The sequence below is a fragment of the Alosa pseudoharengus genome, unplaced genomic scaffold, assembly GCF_046254945.1.
Source record: "Alosa pseudoharengus isolate Yale_2024_CS ecotype anadromous, Long Island Sound unplaced genomic scaffold, YU_APseudo_1.1 YU_APseudo_1.1_scf_11, whole genome shotgun sequence".
Taxonomy (NCBI): Eukaryota; Metazoa; Chordata; class Actinopteri; order Clupeiformes; family Clupeidae; genus Alosa; species Alosa pseudoharengus.
Genome location: NW_027468576.1, coordinates 32266123 through 32286960, shown reverse-complemented (window position 1 = coordinate 32286960; position 20838 = coordinate 32266123). Strand labels below are relative to the sequence as shown.

Genomic DNA, 20838 nt, shown 5'->3' with positions numbered 1-20838 from the left:
TAGCAAAATTCCACATTAGTAGGAAGCGTCAGAGCTGATTTTTTTGATGAAAGAAGTTGCTTAAACAAAAGACTGTTTTGGACAGGAACATCTACTGTTTGCAACAGGTGTGTCTAGGAACATGTAACCTGATGTGTCCATGACAAGTTCCAAGGGTCATTGTCTGAGAGAGCTATAGACATTTGAGAACCATTACTTAATTAGTTTTTAAACCCCTGTACCCAGTTCTTAAATATTTAAAATGTTATTTCATTGAAACACAAGACCCATAGAAATTCATAAAAAACAAGAGAGCATAAGAAAATAGTCGTCCTAACCCAGGACATTGGTTATATTAGGTTACACATTAGGTCTTAACATTATGTCTAATTGTTAGCTCCGATAACTCCTTTTTTCTGACATAGAATGGCTTTCTAGTGTAAAATACAGACACATCTGAACTGTTTTCTGTTAGTGTTATGAAAACAAACCTGATGCTATAAATTAGTTATTTCAGTTAGCAGACATTGATGATTATGGTGAATCATTTACAAATTTCACTTATTAGTTGCTCCGCAGTATCTGTTATACTTTTACTGATTTTGTGCCTGGGTCCTTGTCAACAAGAAAACGTAGATTGTTTGGAGTTAGTTCTTGTCTGAGCTCCTGCAGAATCTGACCTGCTTCACTTTCTGCTCCACACTCAAAAGGATAATTATAGCCCACAGAGCAATGGGTTGTAAAATTCCACCAAGTATGCGTGCAGTTTGCTAAACTTGATAGTTTAGAGGATACTTTTTGGCCACAGTGTTGTCTAATTGAAGAGACCATTACATCTCCCCATACCAGACAAACATGGTTTGTAAATAGAAATAATATTTAGGCTAGACCACTGGAGCTAACAAAGTGGCAACAGTTTACGTCTCGTTGACTCAAAACCCTGCACTTTTCAGACTGTTTGCTCTGAAGTAACATCCAGCAACTACATCCAGACAGTAGGCCTGGTTTATGATCATGAATCATGATACCATATTAATAAGCAGTTAATGTATGTTAGTCAAACCAGTTAAGTGTGTCCTGGCATATAGCCTATATTGATTTGTTTTGTAGAAGCTTGTTAGAGACCAGAAGATCCAGATTTAAGTAGTACTTTCATTTACTGTATATCAAGCTGATGATCATGGAGATATTACTTGTAACCATTATAAGGCCACATCTTCCCATTTCCAGTATGCTGGTCAGCCCCTTTTGACAGATTTGAGATTAAGGAAGTGAAAGTAGCAACGACATGTTTTAGGAAGACCAATTGAGGAAGATTGTGCGTCTGAACCAGGAGTGATCACTCTGCCTGTAGTATGAACCAAAGAACCATGGGCCTATTGATCCATGCTAACTGTGTGCTGAGTGTTTCACTAATTCACGGATTGGGATAAATGCAGAGACCAAATTTCCCTCACGGGATCAAAAGAGTATATATACTTATACTTATACTTACCACACATGATGTGCTACTGTGTGTCTCTAAACTGTGGCGGCTTCATGCAGTCCATGTTGGCTGTGCTACTGCTCCCGTGAGTCATATGTCTCCATGATATAGGTCACCTCATGGGACACCGCAACCATTGGCAGCGCCTCCAACCCAGAGGTTCCTTGCCACATATAAGCCACACTGGCATAATGTGAACAGTGCTGGAAGGATGTTCAGAAAGCACAAACAATTTTCACCATGATGTTCTCTTTGTGTGTGTGTGTGTGTGTGTGTGTGTGTGTGTGTGTAGTTGCAGTTGTAGTTGTTTATAACCGCCCCTCCCTTCTTCTATCCTCCTTCCCCTTGATCTCTTTTGATTATATATAACTACAAATCCCCCAGGATATGAATCCACTTTCATGGAATTATTACAAGACACATATGCCACTGTAAACACAATAACAGTGACAGTGACAGAACGAATTTGTCACAAAATGAGACGAAAGGCACAATGAATTTGTGCCCAGAAAAGAAAAGAGAGGAGAGAAAGTGCTAAAGGAAAGCCATCATAAAACAAATGCCTGTGTCTCCAGTGGCATGCCATCAGTGTTTACTGCAACTTCCCTGCAAATGAGTGTTAATGTTTCAGCCAAGATCAGGGGCCTGGAACGTGTTTGTTTGTCTCTTTACATTTATGCATGTGTCTTTTACATTTTGTGTGTATGTATGTGGGTACTGGAAGATGTTTAGATGAGGCAGTGTCTCTGTCTGTCTGTCTGTTTGTGCGGCTCTTTTCCGCATTCTTCCTCGGTGCCAGCTATGGCAGTGTTTGTTTCAGAGCTCTTGAACAAGCCAAGTCGGACAGCTTTTTGCCCCCCCCCCCCAGTCTTTGCTGGGATACGGGATGCAGGGCAGCTCAATTTGGCCCGCGGCGCCTGCCGAGCCCCGAAGCAAGCCACAAGAATCCCCCTGGTCCAGAGTTCTCTGAGCACTGCCCCTAGCCTCCGCAGTGCCCCCACTGCCCCCCTCCCCCAATTCTGCCTCCTCCACACCAACCCACCACTACCCCTACCCCACACTCTGTCAGTGAAAACAAACAAGCCTGCTGGAAGCGGCAGGAAGTAGCCTCGGCACAGACCTCTCCTCTCCCCACCTCAGAAGTCATGCCAAGCTGGAACTGGGGAGACCTTTGCCAGTGCGGTTGTGGGGCAGTGTATAAAAATACTTTACAGATGTCTGCAGCCAGCCAGACCCGCAAGCCAGCAGGGCATCTGAGCAGCTCCCACCGAAGGCTTTTTCTCTCTTCTCTTTTTTTTTTAAAACTGAGAGTGGGGTGGGAGTGGAGCAGTAATGGGTCTTGGGTGAACAGGGTGCTCGGAGGGTTGTATTCAAATGACGGGCTGTCATTGGCGTTGGTGATGCTGGGAATGGTGTTGGGGCTGAATGGGTGTGGATGTGAGGATGTAGAGGTGGAGGTGGAGGGTAGAGAGGGGAGGGGGGGGGGGGTAGGGTCTGCACGTGAGGCTGGAGAGGGCTGCAGAGCCATCATGCTGTGCGTGTTGGGCGGGTGTCCAGCACGGCTGACAGTTTAACAGTGAGTATTTTACAGCACAGCATGCTGGCCGCTGTAAACAGGACACATTGCATGGAGTCCATGTAGCGTGCCGCGCCAGTCTTGGAAGTCGATGGCATTTGGGGGAAAAGGCAGATGGCACCGACTGGTGGTGTGCCTGTTTTTTTTTTTCTTTCTTTCTTTTTTTTTTTAAATAAATAAAAAAACACAGATGAAAGCAGTCGGGCCTCTTTGAACTGAGAGTCTGTCACCACAGAGTCTGCATGTCTTTGGGTCGAAATATGACTGAACTGCCTCAATATCAACTTTTTGACCAATTCATAAATGGTCAGCGTGATTGAGAGTCCTGTACTATATCTTTAGGAAATATGCTGTTCTTTCCAAGGTGACATTAACATTTTTTACATATTCAACTTTACTGAGAAACTCCCCAAGCGAAGACAAAGAGGACTAAGTTGTCTGTCTGACTTTGTTCATGCCAGTGTTTCCTTATAGCTCACAGCTTGCTTGACACTCAGGGCCAGATGTACTAACGCTTTTGCGCCCACTTCAGGCGTATTTCTTTCGCAACGTGCATGTAAAATCATTGCGAGGTATGTACAAACAGGCCGCAATGATGTAAAAGCACAAACTGCCTGTCGCGGGAGCTGAAAATGGCAGATTGCGTGTTTCATGTAATGCATATGCATTCATGGGAGGATCCAGGGGAAAGTGGGAGTTTAGCGTAAAAAGATGGGAGGGGAAGAGTAAAGAGCGCCTAATAATGTATTCCGCGGTATGTACAAAGCGCACGTCTATTCTGCGCCTAAATAGTTCCGCCTTGTAAAAGCAGGTGTTAATCCAAATCCAAAGTTCAATGCGTCAATAAGAGAACCTTTCAAAGACAACTGAATTGCTATTTAGAGCACCAGTCTTTGTACTATCAAAGGCAACATTAACTTTCGTTGGCCTTTCGAATGTCTTACTTTCCCTTTCACGTCATTCACTTAAACTTTCCTACTTGCTAGATTTGACCAATCTTCCATAGCCGACGTTCTTGTAGTTTGAGTAGAACTACTGATCTTCATTATCTCCCTGCTTGTTGACATCTTATCATCTATGGTATTATTTCATGATCGCTAAACGTTTGATTCTTTTTAATGTTGTCATCAGTTAACTTCATTCAACTGCGCTTGTAGGCTCTGCCATTCAGTTGTGGACGTTCGTAAATTGCGTTTATGGGCGGAGAGAGGCAGCGAAAGTCGCAGTTTACACCAAGGATTGAACGATTGATATAAATACGACGGAAACTTGGGTCTGTCAGCGTTCGCAATCTGCGGTTTGTCCATGACGCTGATAACGTTACGTTCGCAAATGTACGTACATCTGGCCCTCAGTATTGACACTTGATCAAATAAAGAATGTTACTCATCACACCTGTGCTTTCAGTTTGTCAAGCGCTCTCCTCTGAACATGTGGTGACCAGCAAGACTACGTCAGCATCCCAGAAGGAATTCGCCGGATGATGAATTATGTCACTTGCTGAGTCAAAGCTGTGGAAATGTTTTGAGTTGTGTTACTAGTTACTATTGGTTGGTTCCTTGACTTGGCTCTCTTTAAGAGCCATATGAGTCATCTTTTGGTATAGCTCAACTTTGTTGGCCCAAAGGAAGTGGCATTGCTGATCAGTCGTACTTTTGTGAATCAGTCTTTTGTGTAGTTTACTCCAATGAAAATATGTGATGTGAAGATGTGAAGATTTTTGGTAATGTATTAGCAAATATGTTTTGATAAAGTGAGTTGTGGAAATTATTTGGAAATGTTCCAGCATTTGGAATGCCAAAGTGAATGAATCACAATATGACTTTTGATGATTTAAGATGGTGTCTCACGCTGCAGCCTAAATGTTTGGGAAGAAGCTGCTCTTTGCTAGCCTAGAAATCTAGACGCGCCCCTAGCGGCAGCGAATTACATTTGCTTAATTTTGACAATCTCCAATAGAAATTACAAAATGAAAATAGTACTATTTATTACTGTTTTCTGTCACTGTCAGACTTCTTACAGTCTTGAAAATCTTGAAAACACAAAAAAGTTCAACTTGATCCTGACCAACATCAGCAATGAACTCTTCTTCTTTGTCTACAGTTTGAACTCAGCATTTAGTCATCTTGGTTCTCATTCTACATGTGAGCTGCCCATCTTGCAGCACATAAACGTCCTTAACCAATATTGTTAATGTCGCGATATTACAAATTCTTATCATGGGGAGGAATTCAATCTGTATATCGAGAACAATACAATAGAGCCCATCCCTAATTTGTGGATACCGGAGGAGTTTTGATGAGTCCTGGAGTTGTGGAAGAGTGTATGGGGGTAAGGCTGCCTTCTCTTGCAGTTGAAAGAAGGGGGAAGACCCTGAATGTGTGCGGCGGGTGGTGGATGAGGCGACGGGCTGTTGGGCCCCTGGGGGCCCTCTGATCTGGTGCTAGTTAGTAGCTATGTAGTGCAAGAGCATCAGACAACCAGCCCAAGCCCACCCCCTCCACCCCAAATAAAAACGATAAACAACCTCAATGGACCGAGCCGATGACAGCACAGCATGCCACATCCCCGTTAGCCCCTCCCCTCCCTCTCAGAGCGTGCTCTGCAGGGGGGGGGGTACAAACAGACAGCCTTGGCTTTTGGAAGCTTGGTGCTTAACATTTTAATGATTCCTCCGTGTGGAGGATGATTACTTACCTCCTATGTGTATCATTTCCATTTCTGTTGTAGTTTTTGTCACTGCTGAGGCTGTCTGATCCATTGCCTTGACCTGAAGTTGACCCCATTTTTTTGCACAATCGTCCAAGACTTCAATGTAAATCGAAAAATATAGAGCCATAGCATGGTCAATTAAAAAATGAAAGTATGGCAGAAATAGATAAATTATAACAACAAAACAATGGTGTTCACATGTAGCACTGAGGTAAGAAAAGGAAAGTGATGTTTTGCTCAAGTAGCATCCTTCAATGTTGATTAGGATTTTGTGGGTGTCCAGGTTTGACCCCCCACCGTGTCTCATTCACCATCTGTGGTTAAGAGTCCCTCGGAATGACAGTCATGCACATAAAAAAATGCACTATGATATCCATCATCGGACACTAATGAAGCGGGAGTCTCATAAAGGCCACCACCCCCCCACTCTTGAGCACCTCTGCTGAGAGCAGCTGTATATTAAATAAGCAATCCTTCTATATTGTATAGTATATCCCCATTAGTCTTGGAACAAGTCATACGTTTTTTATTTCTAACAGTTATAAGTTTACTTAAAATTTTCCACTGTGAGGTAGTCTCATTGAAATCCCTGCAAGTGCAGAAAAAGAGATTTAAAACCTAGCCGTAATGCTTTCAACACAATGGTGGGCATCATCGGGCTCTCTGAATAACTTTTATGTACCAAATTAAAGAATTTCATCAGCATTCTGTTCTGTTGAGGCAAGGCAAGGAAAGTTGATTTATATAACTTAGCGCCTTTCATACACGGGTAATTTAATGCGCTTTACATAAACAAAAGCAAAGAATGATAGTCAACAAAAGCATAAAAGGGCAATTGTCTAAATAGAAAAAAGGAAAAGAGGAACAATTCTCACTCATCAAGCCACCTGATATAACTATGACAGTGACTGGGTAATTCCTTTCAGGTGCCAGAAGTTAGCAGTGGTGCCCCTGTCAGTGAGACATATTTTGATCTGTTGTCCTGCCTTGAAAACCAAAAGACAACAATTTTATACACCAAAATTCTATAGCTGATGTTTTTAGTAAGGTCCCACCTTTGACTGTTTTAGAATTTCTTACTAGCATAGATTTTAAAAAACAATTTAAGCTTCTATAACACACAATGCAAAGGTACATTTACCATGTTAAGCTGCAGTTGGTCGTCCCTAAGAAAAAAAAGCTAGCTATAAGCAAAGGTATATTTTGTACTTCACACATGTCATAAGTAATGACTATAATGTATTATGTCCTACTAATGGTTTCCTGGTGATTATACCAGAGGTGGTTTTAAAAAGCAAGAGGCCATGAAACACTACAGGACTTCCTGAACAAGCAGAGATGTAATTAAGAGATATTTATTTAATATATTTTTACCTGTCTGAACTTGTATCTTAATGTATTCAGGATAAAGTTTAACGTTAGCCATCATAATTATGATCGATTTATCCCTTCATGATTTAAGTCTGCCTTCCATTTGCTTTTTTCCCTATTTCTGCCTTTCTGCCTTCGAAGAGGATATGTTATTTAAAGTGCCCCAGCATTAGTTATACATTTTCAGTAAATCAGCTCGGGAGTGCGTAAGCTCAGCACGTCTGTGCTCATCCCCGCTCTCACAAAGAAAGCTGCTAAGCTGCGACTGATCCCTGAGTTTCATGTTTGCCATCTACCGCAGAGGAACAAATTCCAGAAACCTTTCGTGCTGCACGAAAATACCCAGTGCCACGGATGTGCTTCTCGTCAACTCTCAACACTAACATATGCTGCTGACAGATAAAGCCATTCACTGTAAAGTGTAATGGAAAAACATCATAAATAGGTATAGACTAGAGGGGAAAACGAAAAGGAAAAAAAGACAGCAACAGCTTTCTGCTAGCCACTCGGCTTTAAAAATAACATCTTTTTTTTTTAAAGTTTGTGGTGATTGGCAGTTCGCTGTGGAATTTGTTGTCATGGTATCGCGTCTCTCCGAGCTGAGAAAGGAGACAGCCAGGGGCAAAGTGGAGATCCACAGCCCTGTAGGCTCCTATTAGCATGACTGGAGTTAGTGGGAAGCCCCTCGAGCTGATACAAATAACAGGGACCTAGCCCGGCGGTGCCAGTTGTCACATCCAATTGTGGTGAGGGGGTGCATTGTGATAATTTGGTGGTCAGTGACATGGGCTAACGAATAAGCCCTTCATTAGACCACAAGAGCTGAGGGTTTTGTCCCATTTCATGCAGCCAAAAGTTCACAGCTCCTAAATATACTTCGCTGAGCAATGTCACGGAACAACAACGCTCGGCCCCTACGAGTGACTTCACAAATGGCTTTGTGGGTGTTACAGGCATGGAACCTTGGTCTGGAACTTGGACTTGACTCCACACATTATGCCATGAAGCACTCTCTGGAAATGGAGATTCTAGGCAAGAGTGTGAGAGTACATAAAACATTTAAAGAGGCCTTTGCAGACATATCGATTGTTTTCTGACTTGGGTTACGCAAGCTAAAACGAATCGCTTGAGCACATGTTGCTGAACGTGGATTTCTCGGTGCACCTCATGGAATTAGTGTCACACCACCAATGACCCTTGCAATATATGGCTTTCCCCCCTCTCAGTCTGTTCCAAGTAAACCCATGGGTGTTTAGGACACCCTCTCTGTCATTATGGTCACCTAAAACTCCCTGTTCTGGAACAGAAAATACAGACTGTTGTTTCCAGGCAAATACAGTCACATCACTGTCAGAACTATGGGCTCTGATACTTAATAATCCTAAATCTTGTCCATTGCGATCACAGGCACCATTGGTCATATTTTCCACTGCACATTGCAGTCTTAGGCGAACATTTTGTAGCCTCCACAAGAGGGAAAAAAAAGAGGCAAAGATGACAGAAGTTGGACCAGGCTACAGTAGGCCTGTTATATTCACAGCACATGCAAGACCCTGTTTATATTCACAGCAAATGAACTGTTTTGCATGTGCTGCTCCACATGTGGAGTCTGCAGATCACCTTAAGCAACAGAGGAGGTGCTGCCTCATACTGCCAATGTTTTGTCAGCTCTTAGTGCTACACCCTTGCAGCAATATGAGGTCTTCAGATTGAGAAGAGAAGCATTTCAAATTATTATCAGTCTGAAATGCTGACGTTCAATCAATACCTGAGGGCATTGTGTGACTTGCATACAGAACAAAATGCCATTTAAATTTGACCAGGCTTCACCATATTGAAGTATTGAGACCTTTCATTGAAAAGAAAACTGGTAGAAAAAAAGAAGACTCAGGACAAGACAGGTTTGAGATGCTCGTTTTCATCTACTGTCATTTAAGATGAGTCTTTCTCTCAGACAAAAGGCACAGAGTTCGGTCTACTTTCAGGACGTACAATAAATCATTTGCATCTTTCTTAAGAGCAGGACTCTCTGTAGTCATGAGCTTTGTCTACATCAAACAGCAGTGGGGCTGAGGGGCTGGTATCCAGTCCAGATTAATTAGCGCTAACCGGCCTTCGTAGAGTTTTTTTTCTGCTGTAAACCACCTGCTGAATTGACAGCGCTCGAGCGAAAGCCCTTGACAGGAGACAGGTTGCCGGGGCTGGGCAATTCAGGGAGGGCGGTGGATGAAAGAAATTAGTTTTTTTTTTTTAAATAAAAAAAAAAAAACAGAGCTTGTTATGCTGGTCCTCGTGCGAGGCAGGACAATGGGGCTGTAAGGTGGCCAGGGCCTTTAGCGGTCTGCCAGCTCCTCTGGAGTAGGCAGAGGAGGAGAAAGCGTGACACCTGCATGCACTTCAGCCCCGGAGCTCAATGGTAGCGGTTTGTGTGGGATGCTGGAGGAGGAGGAGGAGGAGGAGGAGAGCAAGAGGGGCAGAGAGGACAACCCCCCCCCCTTCCACCAGGAAAAAAAAAATCCTGACTGAGATTGAAAAGAGACACTGCCATAATGGCATGGTACTTCAGCAGGTACTTCCTCAGCTGAAGTCCTGAAAAGGGTATGTAGAAGACAGTCAATGTGGAGGCTGACAACATGGCATTTAATGATGCACCAAGACTCCCCACGCCTGGGAAGTTTATCTGTGGCTGTCCTCAGCTTATTCAGTGTGTATGGTATATTGACATATCCAACTTTTCCGCTTAATTTAACATTTATCCCTTAAACCTTTTTGTATGGCCTGGAATCTTCCATCCATATTGCTATTGCTAGGACTAGTTTGTAGATGGAGCCACAACTAGCATACCTGTGTAAGTAAGGGAAAAATAACCAGGACAGCCTGCAAAAAGGATCTTGACATGTATTTTAGATCAGTCAGATATTTTTTTGGTAAAACACCCTTTAATGTGGACTTGGACTAGGACTATTAAAGAGGAATCGTCTTTGATTTGGATGATGAGGGCTAATTTTTAAGGTGGTGAAAACCGAGGCTAAGCCAGAGTTTTAGGGCCGAGAGGCAGAGATCTGTGCAGGCCTCTGTGCAGAAGAGGGCTACTTTATGGTGTTGTAAGAGTGCTGCATTATGGGAGATGAGGGGTGAGGGGCTGGGACATTTATCAAGTTGGGCCCTCACATGCAGTGGATGCTTTTGCTGTGCTATTTACTTCTGCTGGGAAATAATCATTACCCTATAAAAACCTGGAAGTGAAAAAATAGTCCCTGTGAAGAAAATATGGATTGTTGGCTCCGGTGCTCCCAAAGGGACCTCAACGATTATTTTTTTCTTCTCCGCCCTTAATAAATGAGGAGAATTTTAAAATAAAGAGTGCCGTCTTTTGTTGGCAAGCCTTTTGCATTTTTTTACATAGGTTTTCTTTGCTTGCGTAGGTGTATTTTTTTCCCCTTCTTTTTTATTAAGTGCCCTTGTGAGTGATGGTCAATAACACTATGCTTTCTTTAGAATCTTATCTAAAGATGAACTCCTTAAAGGGACACCAGGCAACATTTTTGTGTTAATTAATCATCTTCGTAAGTCGGTATATGGTTAAATGACTCATGAATGAAGGCTCTCTCGCCCGCCCCTACTGACTGTAGGAATAATATCCCACTTGCAAGTTCGGTGTATCCTACCCGCCGACCGAAGCAGGATCAGTTTACAGCACAGAAGCAGGCTAATGAAACGCTAGAGATTGTTGCAAACGTGTGTATAATGGCAGAGCCGGCGAAGAAGCAGCGAAAACCCTTGACTGAAGACGCAAAGAAAAGGAAAAGAGCTTCAGACCGAGCGAGGGGGAGTTTCGTAAAGAAAAAGCATCAGGCTTGCCTGGTGTCCCTTTAAGCAAAGGGAGTTTAGATTGCCCTTGGATTTAGTGGTTGGCTAAGGTATGGTTTAATCCGTCTTAATCCTCCGTCTTACAGTAATCAGTTGTTTGTTCACATCTCTGGGGTCACAATGTATGTTGTTGTATCAAAGATCTATCTTTGCACCATTAAATGCACAGTACAGGTATGTAGCTTCCTCCCAAATCCATGATTATGAAGTTATGTCATAGGTTTCACTTTATTTTACCTACTATGCCCATTATATTAACAAAGGTGGAGTAGAAGAAATAATTAACTAACTGACATTAGTTATTTCAAAGCTTTCACAAAGAAATGGTCTGAACTAGGGGCTCCTGACTGATATCGAAACGCAGTGATTCCCCAGCCAGATATGTGGTTGATCTTAGATCCCCAGCTTAGAAGACAGAGACCCATAGTTGCGGAGAGGTGTAATTGGTCTTTTTTTCTGATGGTGCACACTCAGCAGCTAATGATATCTGTTAGTGATTAAAATAAATTGGAGAATGTGCTACTTTAATATCCGACCCTTCCATCATTAGACTCTTCCCCACTCAAAGGGCTCAAATGACTGCAAGACGATCAGATGGTACCACCACCTTTCATGGAGAAGAAGACAGGGTGAAGAGAGAGGGAGAGTGAGGAAAGGGGAGAAGAAAAAAAAACACAAACTCAAAGGTTTTCACCATTTCTTATAATCATGGACATAACTTCCACTGTTTCCTAAGGCTCAAAGAGCACTTTGATTTGCCCGGTTTTCATCCAACCCGGAGATTGTCATATTTCCCCTTCTTACTGTTTCTCTATCTCCCTCTCTTGCACTCTTTGTTGCTCTGTTTCTCTCTGCCACGGATCGTTTGAGAAGTTTAAACAGCGAAGCCTCATCACTCCATCCTTATATGCATTGTCCTGCCGAGATGCCACTATACTCTGTGAAGTGTGTAGCGCCGGATCAGACACCGTTTTCAGCAGCAGGGTCCGGCTAACACTTTCACTAGGATAGGATTATCCTCACCCTTCTTGATCCTTGTTTTTTTCCCCCTCTTCCATTCATTTTTTTACCCCCTTCTCTCTCACTCCCTCTCCTTATCCTAAATGAATTATGCAGAAGAAGACAGGAAATGAGGATTAAAGATGAACTGCAGCCACTCACGATCGTACACCATCTCTCTGTAAAATAGCACATTATGCTAACGAGGCTTGCTCCAGGTGAGGGTTTTTTTGGAAGTGGGGGGAGACACGAACTGGAGGGAGGTGAAGACCCCCCCCAGGCTCCGTTGGGGTTGGCTCCCTGTGCGGGGGAGATGGGGGAAGAGGGGTGGTTCGTGGCGGTGGTGGGGGTGTTGGTTGGAGATGAGAGGGTGAGTGGGGCAGCTGGCTAACTGTGCTTTGATGGTATTACACCAAGCGGCCTCTGCAGGCAAGGAAAGGCCAGGGAGAGTCTAATGGCACCGAGTTTGTCTGATGGCTGGATCTTTCTCATGGACCTCTGGTCCCTTGCTGATCCCTGTTTGAGAGGAAATTATGAGCTCTCCTTCTCACACATGAGGAATGGAAGTAAATGGAGGATTTGTACACAACCACAAAAAGGCAATTTCACACAGTGGAGTAGAGATGCTTTTGTGTTGATGACCCCAAGACATTTTTAATTATATTTTGAATCAATGTACATTAATACATTAATTTGTATTCTTTTGCACACATGCAGTCTCATATTATGTATGGTCGTTGCGTGAATGCTCAGCGATTTTGAGTCCATCCTCTTAGACCTACTATTTGATTTTTAAGATGTTAGATGGACCTCTTGGCACCTTATCTCAAAACCACTGACTAGTTGTCAAAATTATGGCCTACCATCAATAAATGAAAATGCCAAGTGTGTGTGTGTGTGTGTGTGTGTGTGTGTGTGTGTGTGTGTGTGTGTGTGTGTGTGTGTGTGTGTGTGTGTGTGTGTGTGTGTGTGTGTGTGTGTGTGTGTGTGTGTGTGTGTGTGTGTGTGTGTGTGTGTGTGTGTGTGTGTGTGTGTGTGTGTGTGTGTGTGTGTGTGTGTGTGTGTGTGTGTGTGTGTGTGTGTGTGTGTGTGTGTGTGTGTGTGTGTGTGTGTGTGTGTGTGTGTGTGTGTGTGTGTGGCGAGGAGTGTGGTGAAGCTAGCAATGCCAAACCTGATGCAAACCAAAGCTAGGTGCAAAAAGCTGCCAGAGAGGCCCAATTCTTCCCACGATGCTTCAGTCAAATGACAAGACAGGGCAGTCGACTGCGCCCACACACTGCAGAGCCCTAAGCTCTCACTCCGTCAGCGCTCAGCTGTAATCCCAATCTTCTCACCGAGGAACTGCCTGCCCATCATGTGCACTACTAGCAAGTACCCAGACTGGTCCTTAGCATGTGAGGGAGCGGAATGGAGAGAGCAGACCGCCTGGACTGCCTATATCCTCATGGTGCAATAAACTCCTGGTGCCATGGAAAAATAAAGATTTTAAGCGGGCTGGGGTGCTGTCTGTGGTGTAATAGGCCCTTTAAGTGTGCAGAATGGCGACTGAATTATCCATGGTTCTGTCTTTTTGTTTTCATCACGCTGGGAACCTACAGACCAAAGATTCTAGAGCGGAGCTCTGTTCTAGAATCTTTGCTACAGACCCTTTCAAGAGAGTTCCATTATCAGCATCATAGTTGGCCCCACAAGGCTTCCGTTTTAACATTATCTTAATGCAGATGCAGAGGAAGTAGATTGGGAACCAAATAGAACATTCAAGCATTGTTTTTGTTTTTATTGTTGAAAGGGTCTACAGGGAATGATTTTCTGCTAGAATGCCCCCTCAGCAGAATACCTTTGAGATTGCATGACTAGACTCAGTGCCATCTAAATCCTTTGCTTCAAGGCCTCTTAGATTAAATTCATTGTGTTTTATCGTGTTTAAGTCTGTACTTTTAGATGCATTTGTCATTGAGTGTATTGCAGTATTCGTTTTACTGGCCAGTAAATCTATTCCTATTTAGGTTTCTGTATCTTGTAATACAGTGAATACTGAAAGCAACAGTAGAAGTGTGCAAGTAGAAGTGGAGGCAAGCAGTTTGGAGTAGTCCTGTGAATTTGATCAGTTAAAAAAAAAAAAACAACAACAACAAGTCCAAACTGCATCCACTGCCACTTAAAAGCTGGACAGTGTCGTATTTTCCTTTAATTAACATGATTAACCTTTGTTAAGTCAGACTTTTTTTCACCGCTCTGGAGACGTTGCTGTCTCACCATCCAGCAGCGGCTCTTTCTAGAGCTTTTAATTGGCTCCAGGGCGAGGGGGTCTGTGTGTGTGTGTGTGTGTGTGTGTGTGTGTGTGTGTGTGTGTGTGTGTGTGTGTGTGTGTGTGTGTGTGTGTGTGTGTGTGTGTGTGTGTGTGTGTGTGTGTGTGTGTGTGTGTGTGTGTGTGTGTGTGTGTGGCATGGGGGGGGGGGTACCATTGTCCTAAAGATACATTGCAAGACAGACGGTGTCTCAGTCAGTAAGCCCCCCCCCCTTTTAACGCTCTCTCTCTTTTTCAAACGAAATGGGTTGGTGGTGGCGGAGGAGGGGGCGCAGACTCCCCATCCCTTCGCCCCCCCAGCCCTCTACTCCCTCCCCTCAGATCGGCGGGACAGTGGCGAGGCGAGGTGAGGCGTTGCCGTGTGACAGACGAACGCTGCTCATGACAGAGTCATTAAAATTCTGACGGCTCCGCCGCGTTTGCTCGGGCCGAGGCCCCCTCCGCGACGTTGTGCGCACACACACACACACACACACACACACACACACACACACACACACACACGCACACACATAAACACACACACGCGTGCATGCACACCTCCCCTCTCCTGGATGCGAGGAAACACAAGGCGTATTTTGTATTTGCGTTTCTGTCACCGGCGTCAGCTAATTTATTCCCTCTGTCTGTTTGTGTCGCTGGAAACACTCACGCCCTCCCATCCCCCGCATCCACGTGCTTCGTCGCTCGGCTCCCTGCCTCTTGCATTCTTATGTGCATTATAGTGCCAGTGCTATAGGCCTTTATTTCTGAGCCAACACTGGGTGATAACACTGTTCATTATTTAGTTCAGTTGTACTTGATTGTGTACTGGTACATTTTTATATGCGTATTTAAAATGCTCATTGTCACTTCTGACGTCTTAACACATTTAATAGTTTTATTTATCAAGATAACTCGTAAAATGCAGCACGCTGACTTACATAGCTGTGAAATCTAAGCGGTAGCAATCAAGTAGGGCTTCTGTATTTTGGCTGGGATAAATTTGAGTCAGCGGGATTGACTGTGGCCTATACTGTAGGTCACCCACAACAGCAGTGGGTGGACTCAGTAGGCCATAATATTGCTGTGCGACTGTGATGCTAGGGATGGACAAAGACAGAGATGGTTGTTGCTATTATGTTGCAGTGTATTAATGTGTGTTTGTGTGTGTGTGTGTGTGTGTGTGTGTGTGTGTGTGTGTGTGTGTGTGTGTGTGTGTTTTGTCTGCAGGGGTGTAAGGGATTGAGCTCCTGTCAACATGAACGCAGAGCCACAAGGTCAACAGGAAGCAGTCCCTGCTTTTCAGCCAGAGGTAGGATCAGTCGGCTCCTCCGCTGTTCACTTTCCCTCCCTCTCTCTGGCTTCTCTCTTTCTCATTCTCTCTGTGTCCTCCTCCCTACACACACATACACACACTCACTCACTCACTCTCACATACACACACACGCATACACTCTGTCTGTCTTTGTTCACTTCCTTTCTTTGTATTAGACTCTTGCACTCTCACAGGCACACACACCCTCTCGCACTGCATAAAAAGTCCTAATTGGATGGCTTCCAGCTTTGCCAGGCTGAAGCCACTGGAAGTCTTCTCTTGTTTGAACCCCCCACCACCACCACCACCACCACCACCACCACCACTACCACTACTACTCGCCCCCACCGCCCATATCCTCCACTCCTCCACCTATCCCAGCATGCAGCAGGGTCTGCTCTCCTCCTGTCGCCCTGCCACATCCACACATCCACATCTACCCCGCTGCATTGCCTCCGTCAGTCTAACCTGCTGCCTACCCAGCGGTTGGTCATCTACACCCGCTATTTCTGTGTGTGTGTGTGTGTGTGTGTGTGTGTGTGTGTGTGTGTGTGTGTGTGTGTGTGTGTGTGGGTGTGTTTGTGTGTGTGTGTGTGGGGGGGGGGATAAAGGTGATAATTACATTCTCACTCTTCAGCAGTCTTTCAGCTCTCGCCCTCCGTCAAAGCCGAACCTACTTTTCCATCGCTACAAGAAACACACACACACATACACACACACGCACGCACCGTTATGCAGACTTTTTTACAGCTCCACATGTACAGAAGCTGTGTGTGTCATGGATGTTAGCATAGGCCTAATTATTATTAGTTGTTTGTATGAGATCCTCTTTGTGAGTTTTTAGTCGGGCCTTGGCTCTTACTGAGCTGAAACAGAAAGTGAGGAGAGGGTGAATGGAAAAAAGAAAGGAGAGAAGGTCATGCTTGCAGATGCTTGTGGAAAGAGGAATAGGTGGAGAGGAAAAAAAGAGGAGGAAAGAGAGAGATGTGAAGACGAGAAGAAGCAGGAGAGGAAGAGTCCAATCAATAAAAAATGTAAAGCAGGTGGAGAAGGGGAAGGGAGATTAGAGGTTCAGCGATGAGGAGAGGAGGTCATATTGGATCCGGCCGAGACGCTCGGACGGGCTCTGGGCCAGTCAGCTGGCATCGGGTTTGGGCTCCCTCAGCCGGGACGGCGCTGCGCCAGCGAGAGGAGCGCGTGTGGATGTTGGCGCGGCTGCCGAGATGCCGGCGTGCGCATCGATCGCGCCTCAGAGAGCCCGACCTCCCGGTGCGCCTGTGTGCTCGGATGCGCCCCGCACATCCTCTCTCTCTCTCTCTCTCTCTCTCTCTCTCTCTCTCTCTCTCTCTCTCTCTCTCTGTCTCTCTCGCTCTCGCTCTCTCTCTCTCTCTGTCTCTCTCTCTCTCTCTCTCTCTCTGTGTCTCTCTCGCTCTCTCTCTCTCTGTCTCTCTCTCTCTCCATTCTCTCTCTCTTCCTCTACCCTCATCAGGATCTCAATACTTTATGCAACTCTGGGGAGGACCATGTTCATAGAATCTCAAGGATACCTCTCCAAGATCTCAATAACAATGAGGTGGAATCAAATTCTGCACGAGAAATGAACCTGATTCCATACGCACCTCCCCAAACGCACTTCCCCAATTTACTTTCTCAAGCTCTGTGGGCCTTGGTGGGATGGGGTAGGGTGTCTGTGTGTGTGTGTGTGTGTGTGTGTGTGGGTGGGTGGGTGGCGGGGATTTCAATCACACAGAATTGACATTTCCGTGCACCAACCTTGCTCCAACAAGGCCTTCTAGAGTGAAACCCAGATTGAAAGCTGACAGGGAGGAAGACTTGTGCATTATGCACTGAGGACCGGCTAAGAAGAGGGTCCCCTGCTAGTTCCAAGGACTTTTCAAAAAGACCCCATCCCCTTCTCTCTCACAGGGACTTTTTTTTCCCCTTCCCTGGATCTGTGTCATTGCTGGGAAGAAGCCAAGGAGGCTGAATTGCTCAGGCAGCGGGGTGAATGTTGCTGCATCGTTGGCAGTATCATAGCATCAAGTCCCGGGAGGTGCGATGCATATGCATAAGCTATATATACTTGCCTTGAGTGGTTGGCACCACTTGCATATTTAATGGGTGTGTTTGGAGCATGAGCGAGAGCGATAGATAGTGAGGAAGATGGTGTGAGAGAGAGAGAGAGAGAGAGAGAGAGAGAGAGAGAGATAGAAAGAGAGAGTTTGAAAATGCTTTTGGGGTCGGATATTTTTGGGGGCATGTTGTGGGCGCTGATTGTGACTGAAGGAACCCTTCCTGTGCGCTCTGTGTGAATGTGCGAAGCGCTGTTTGATTTGTTGTTTTTTTTTTTCATCGGCACGCAGCCGCGCAGAGATGCCGTCAAGGGCTGAGGGCATAAATATTGCAGGGCGGTGAGCTGACGAGAGGGAAGGTAACAAGAAAACTCCTGGCCCCTCTCTCTCTCCTTCTCACTCTCTCCTTCTCTCTTTCCCTCCTTTGCCCTCTCTGTCCCATATTTCTCTCTCTCCCGTTCTCTCTTTCCTCCCCCTTTCACCCCTGTTGTGTGAATGCACCTCCTCCTGCTCACTGTTGTCCTTTCCTTGGCAGCCAGTGGCAGTGTTGTGCTGTCATATCACACCTCCATCTCTATCTCTCTCTCTCTCTCTCTCTCTCTCTCTCTTTCTTTCTTTCTTTCTTTCTCTCTCTCTCTAACCCCCCTTCCCCCTCCCCCACCCCTCCTGCCTCTGTCTGTCCGCTCGCCCTGCCTCTCCGCTGTCCTCTGCTCTCTCTCTCTCTCTCTCTCTCTCTCTCTCTCTCTCTCTCTCTCTTCCCCCTATCCATCTGTCTGGCACTTGGCTGCTGTCAGTTGGCCAGTGGTGCCCTGTCTCTCTGTGTGTGTGTGCCCGTGTCATCAGTGGCATCAGCCCCCCACCCTCACCCTACCCCTCCACCCCCCAGTGTTAACGCATGCCAACCAGCCCCCCCCCCCCCCCCCAACACACACACACACACACTTCCTCCTCCTCTCCCCTGGTCCTCTGCAACCCAGCCTGCCTCTCCCTTCTAGCCATTCCCAGCATCTTGTGTCTGGTGCCCTACTAGGCTCCCGTTTTAGCCACCGATGTCCAGCGCGTTCAGCTAAAGCAGTCAAAAAAACTGTAAACAGTGCGCCAGTCTCCCAAGACTAAAGACTATGGTACGTCTGGATTCTGGTTTTGTTTGAAGTGGTCATGACTGTGCATGATTGAATTTTTTTTTACTCTGTTAGTTTTAATTGAAATATATCACTATATATCACTAAACCTTTTTACGTCATCAGAAAGATCAGCGTGAATGATACCAGTAGACGAGGAGGGTATCAAGTAGAGCAGGCCTATTATATGTGCTGTGTTGTGTGTTTAAGACCAAGCATCTTGTAAAGAAACACACTAGAAGTGCTGTCTGTCATCTGCAAGTTTGCAATTTGCAATGTGCTATACAGTACAGTTTATTTTATGAAACAGCAAAATAAAGAGCAAAACTAGAACATGTAAAAGTGATGCATAAAAGTAGACTGTAATTTCCACTCAGTCACTACTGTTGCTGTCCTAGAGTCAAACATTTTGACTTGACCACCCACACTCAGTTACCAGCCATATACCACAGATGACCACATAAGAGAGACCCAGAGTGATGTGTGCTTTACCCCCCTCCATCTCTCTCTTTCTATCTGTCTCTCTCTCTCTCTCTCTCTCTCTCCCTCTCTCTCTTTCTCTCTTGCTCTTTCAGTCTCTCTTCCTGACTCAAACTGCATTTTGTACAAATGGCATGGCAAATGAATGACCATCCCCAGTGACATAAACACGTTTTTTTTCTTTTTTGTGTGCCCTTGTGTGTGTGTGTGTGTGTGTGTGTGTGTGCTTGCTTGGTTGTGGTCCTCTTTGGCTTGCTTGCGTGTGTGTGTGAGTGTGTGTGACGGGCGGGCGAGGGCAGCGGATGCGACAGCCTGTCAGTCAGGCCGAGCCCCCGCTGCCCTTTGAAGGCGAGGCCAGAGGGCGGAAAGGTGCCGCAAATGGCCTGTGAAGTTTACATACACTGCCCACTGTTAAACAGATTACCCCTAATGAAGTGCATAATGCCCGAGCTCCCCGCGTCACTCCTAATGCCGGCTGGCAGATCGGCCCCTCGGCTGCCAAAAAAACCACCGAAACCCCCCCCCCCACACACACACACACACCCCTCCACACCCCCATTCCCTCTTCACTCACCCTGCCCATCCCTGCTCCATGCACAACACTAACCCTCAGCCTTTCGCCCCCTCACCCCGCTCCCTCCTCTTTGGCCTGGGAGGCCATGCGTGCGGTGTTTCAGGGAGGCTTGACCCCCACCCCCTCCACACACACACACACACACACACACACACAGCGACGGCGTCGGACGGCGGGGGACAGAGCGGGGGACGGAGGGCGCGAGCTGACATGCAAATGTAGGTCATTGCATATGTAAATGTGTGATTAGTGAGCGCGCCGCCACAACGCATTAGCCCGAGCGGGCGCCCAGCAGGCAGTTGTCACGGCGCTGCAGCGACTCACGCTGACGCTTGGCAGGCCGCCGCGCGGAGAGTGAAAGCTACTCCCGCCGCCACGCCACGCCGCCAAGCTGCAGCGCCAACAAACGTCATGCTGACTGCTTCTATTTCTGACCACCCAAACCACAAAAACATCTCTGGGAAATACCTATAAATCCCTGCCAAGCTCAGCAGTTAAACAAACGTTTTAAGGCAATACATAAAATCAATCAATTCATATTCATTAGGACAATTCAATAGGATGTGTATTTGTAGGTATAATCAGGGTATAGCCTAACAAAGGGTATGTGGTTTGTTTGATGTCAGGTTTGTATCATATCTGATTGGATTGTTGTAAAACTTCACATGTATTAAAGCCAAGAGGGACACTGCACTTTTCCCGAAGCATACGGACACTTTTAGCATCCTCACCAGGGAGAGATTATGGAACATGGTGTCACACTGTAGCCCACCTCCCCCCTACACACACACACACACACACACACACACACATACACACACACACACATACACACATACACACATACACACATACACACACACAAACACACACACACACAAACACACTTCCCTGTCGTGTTAATTGGACAGGGCAATCCTCATGGCTCACACTTTTTTTACTTTTTTTTTTTTTGAGCTGTCAGGTTTAACCAAGAAAAATAACAATGAAGTG

The 20838-nt window shown here is 45.6% G+C and overlaps 1 protein-coding gene across 1 annotated transcript in view; it reads left to right on the top strand.

Moving 5' to 3' along the window:
• The window catches only part of nek7 (NIMA-related kinase 7), a gene marked incomplete in the record, with an annotated part of 54348 nt that overhangs the window by 8841 nt on the left and 24669 nt on the right, over window positions 1-20838 (top strand). Inside the window, 1 exon segment of the mRNA XM_076278906.1 lies at window positions 15514-15595. Within this exon segment, the coding sequence (XP_076135021.1) occupies window positions 15542-15595 (54 nt within the window).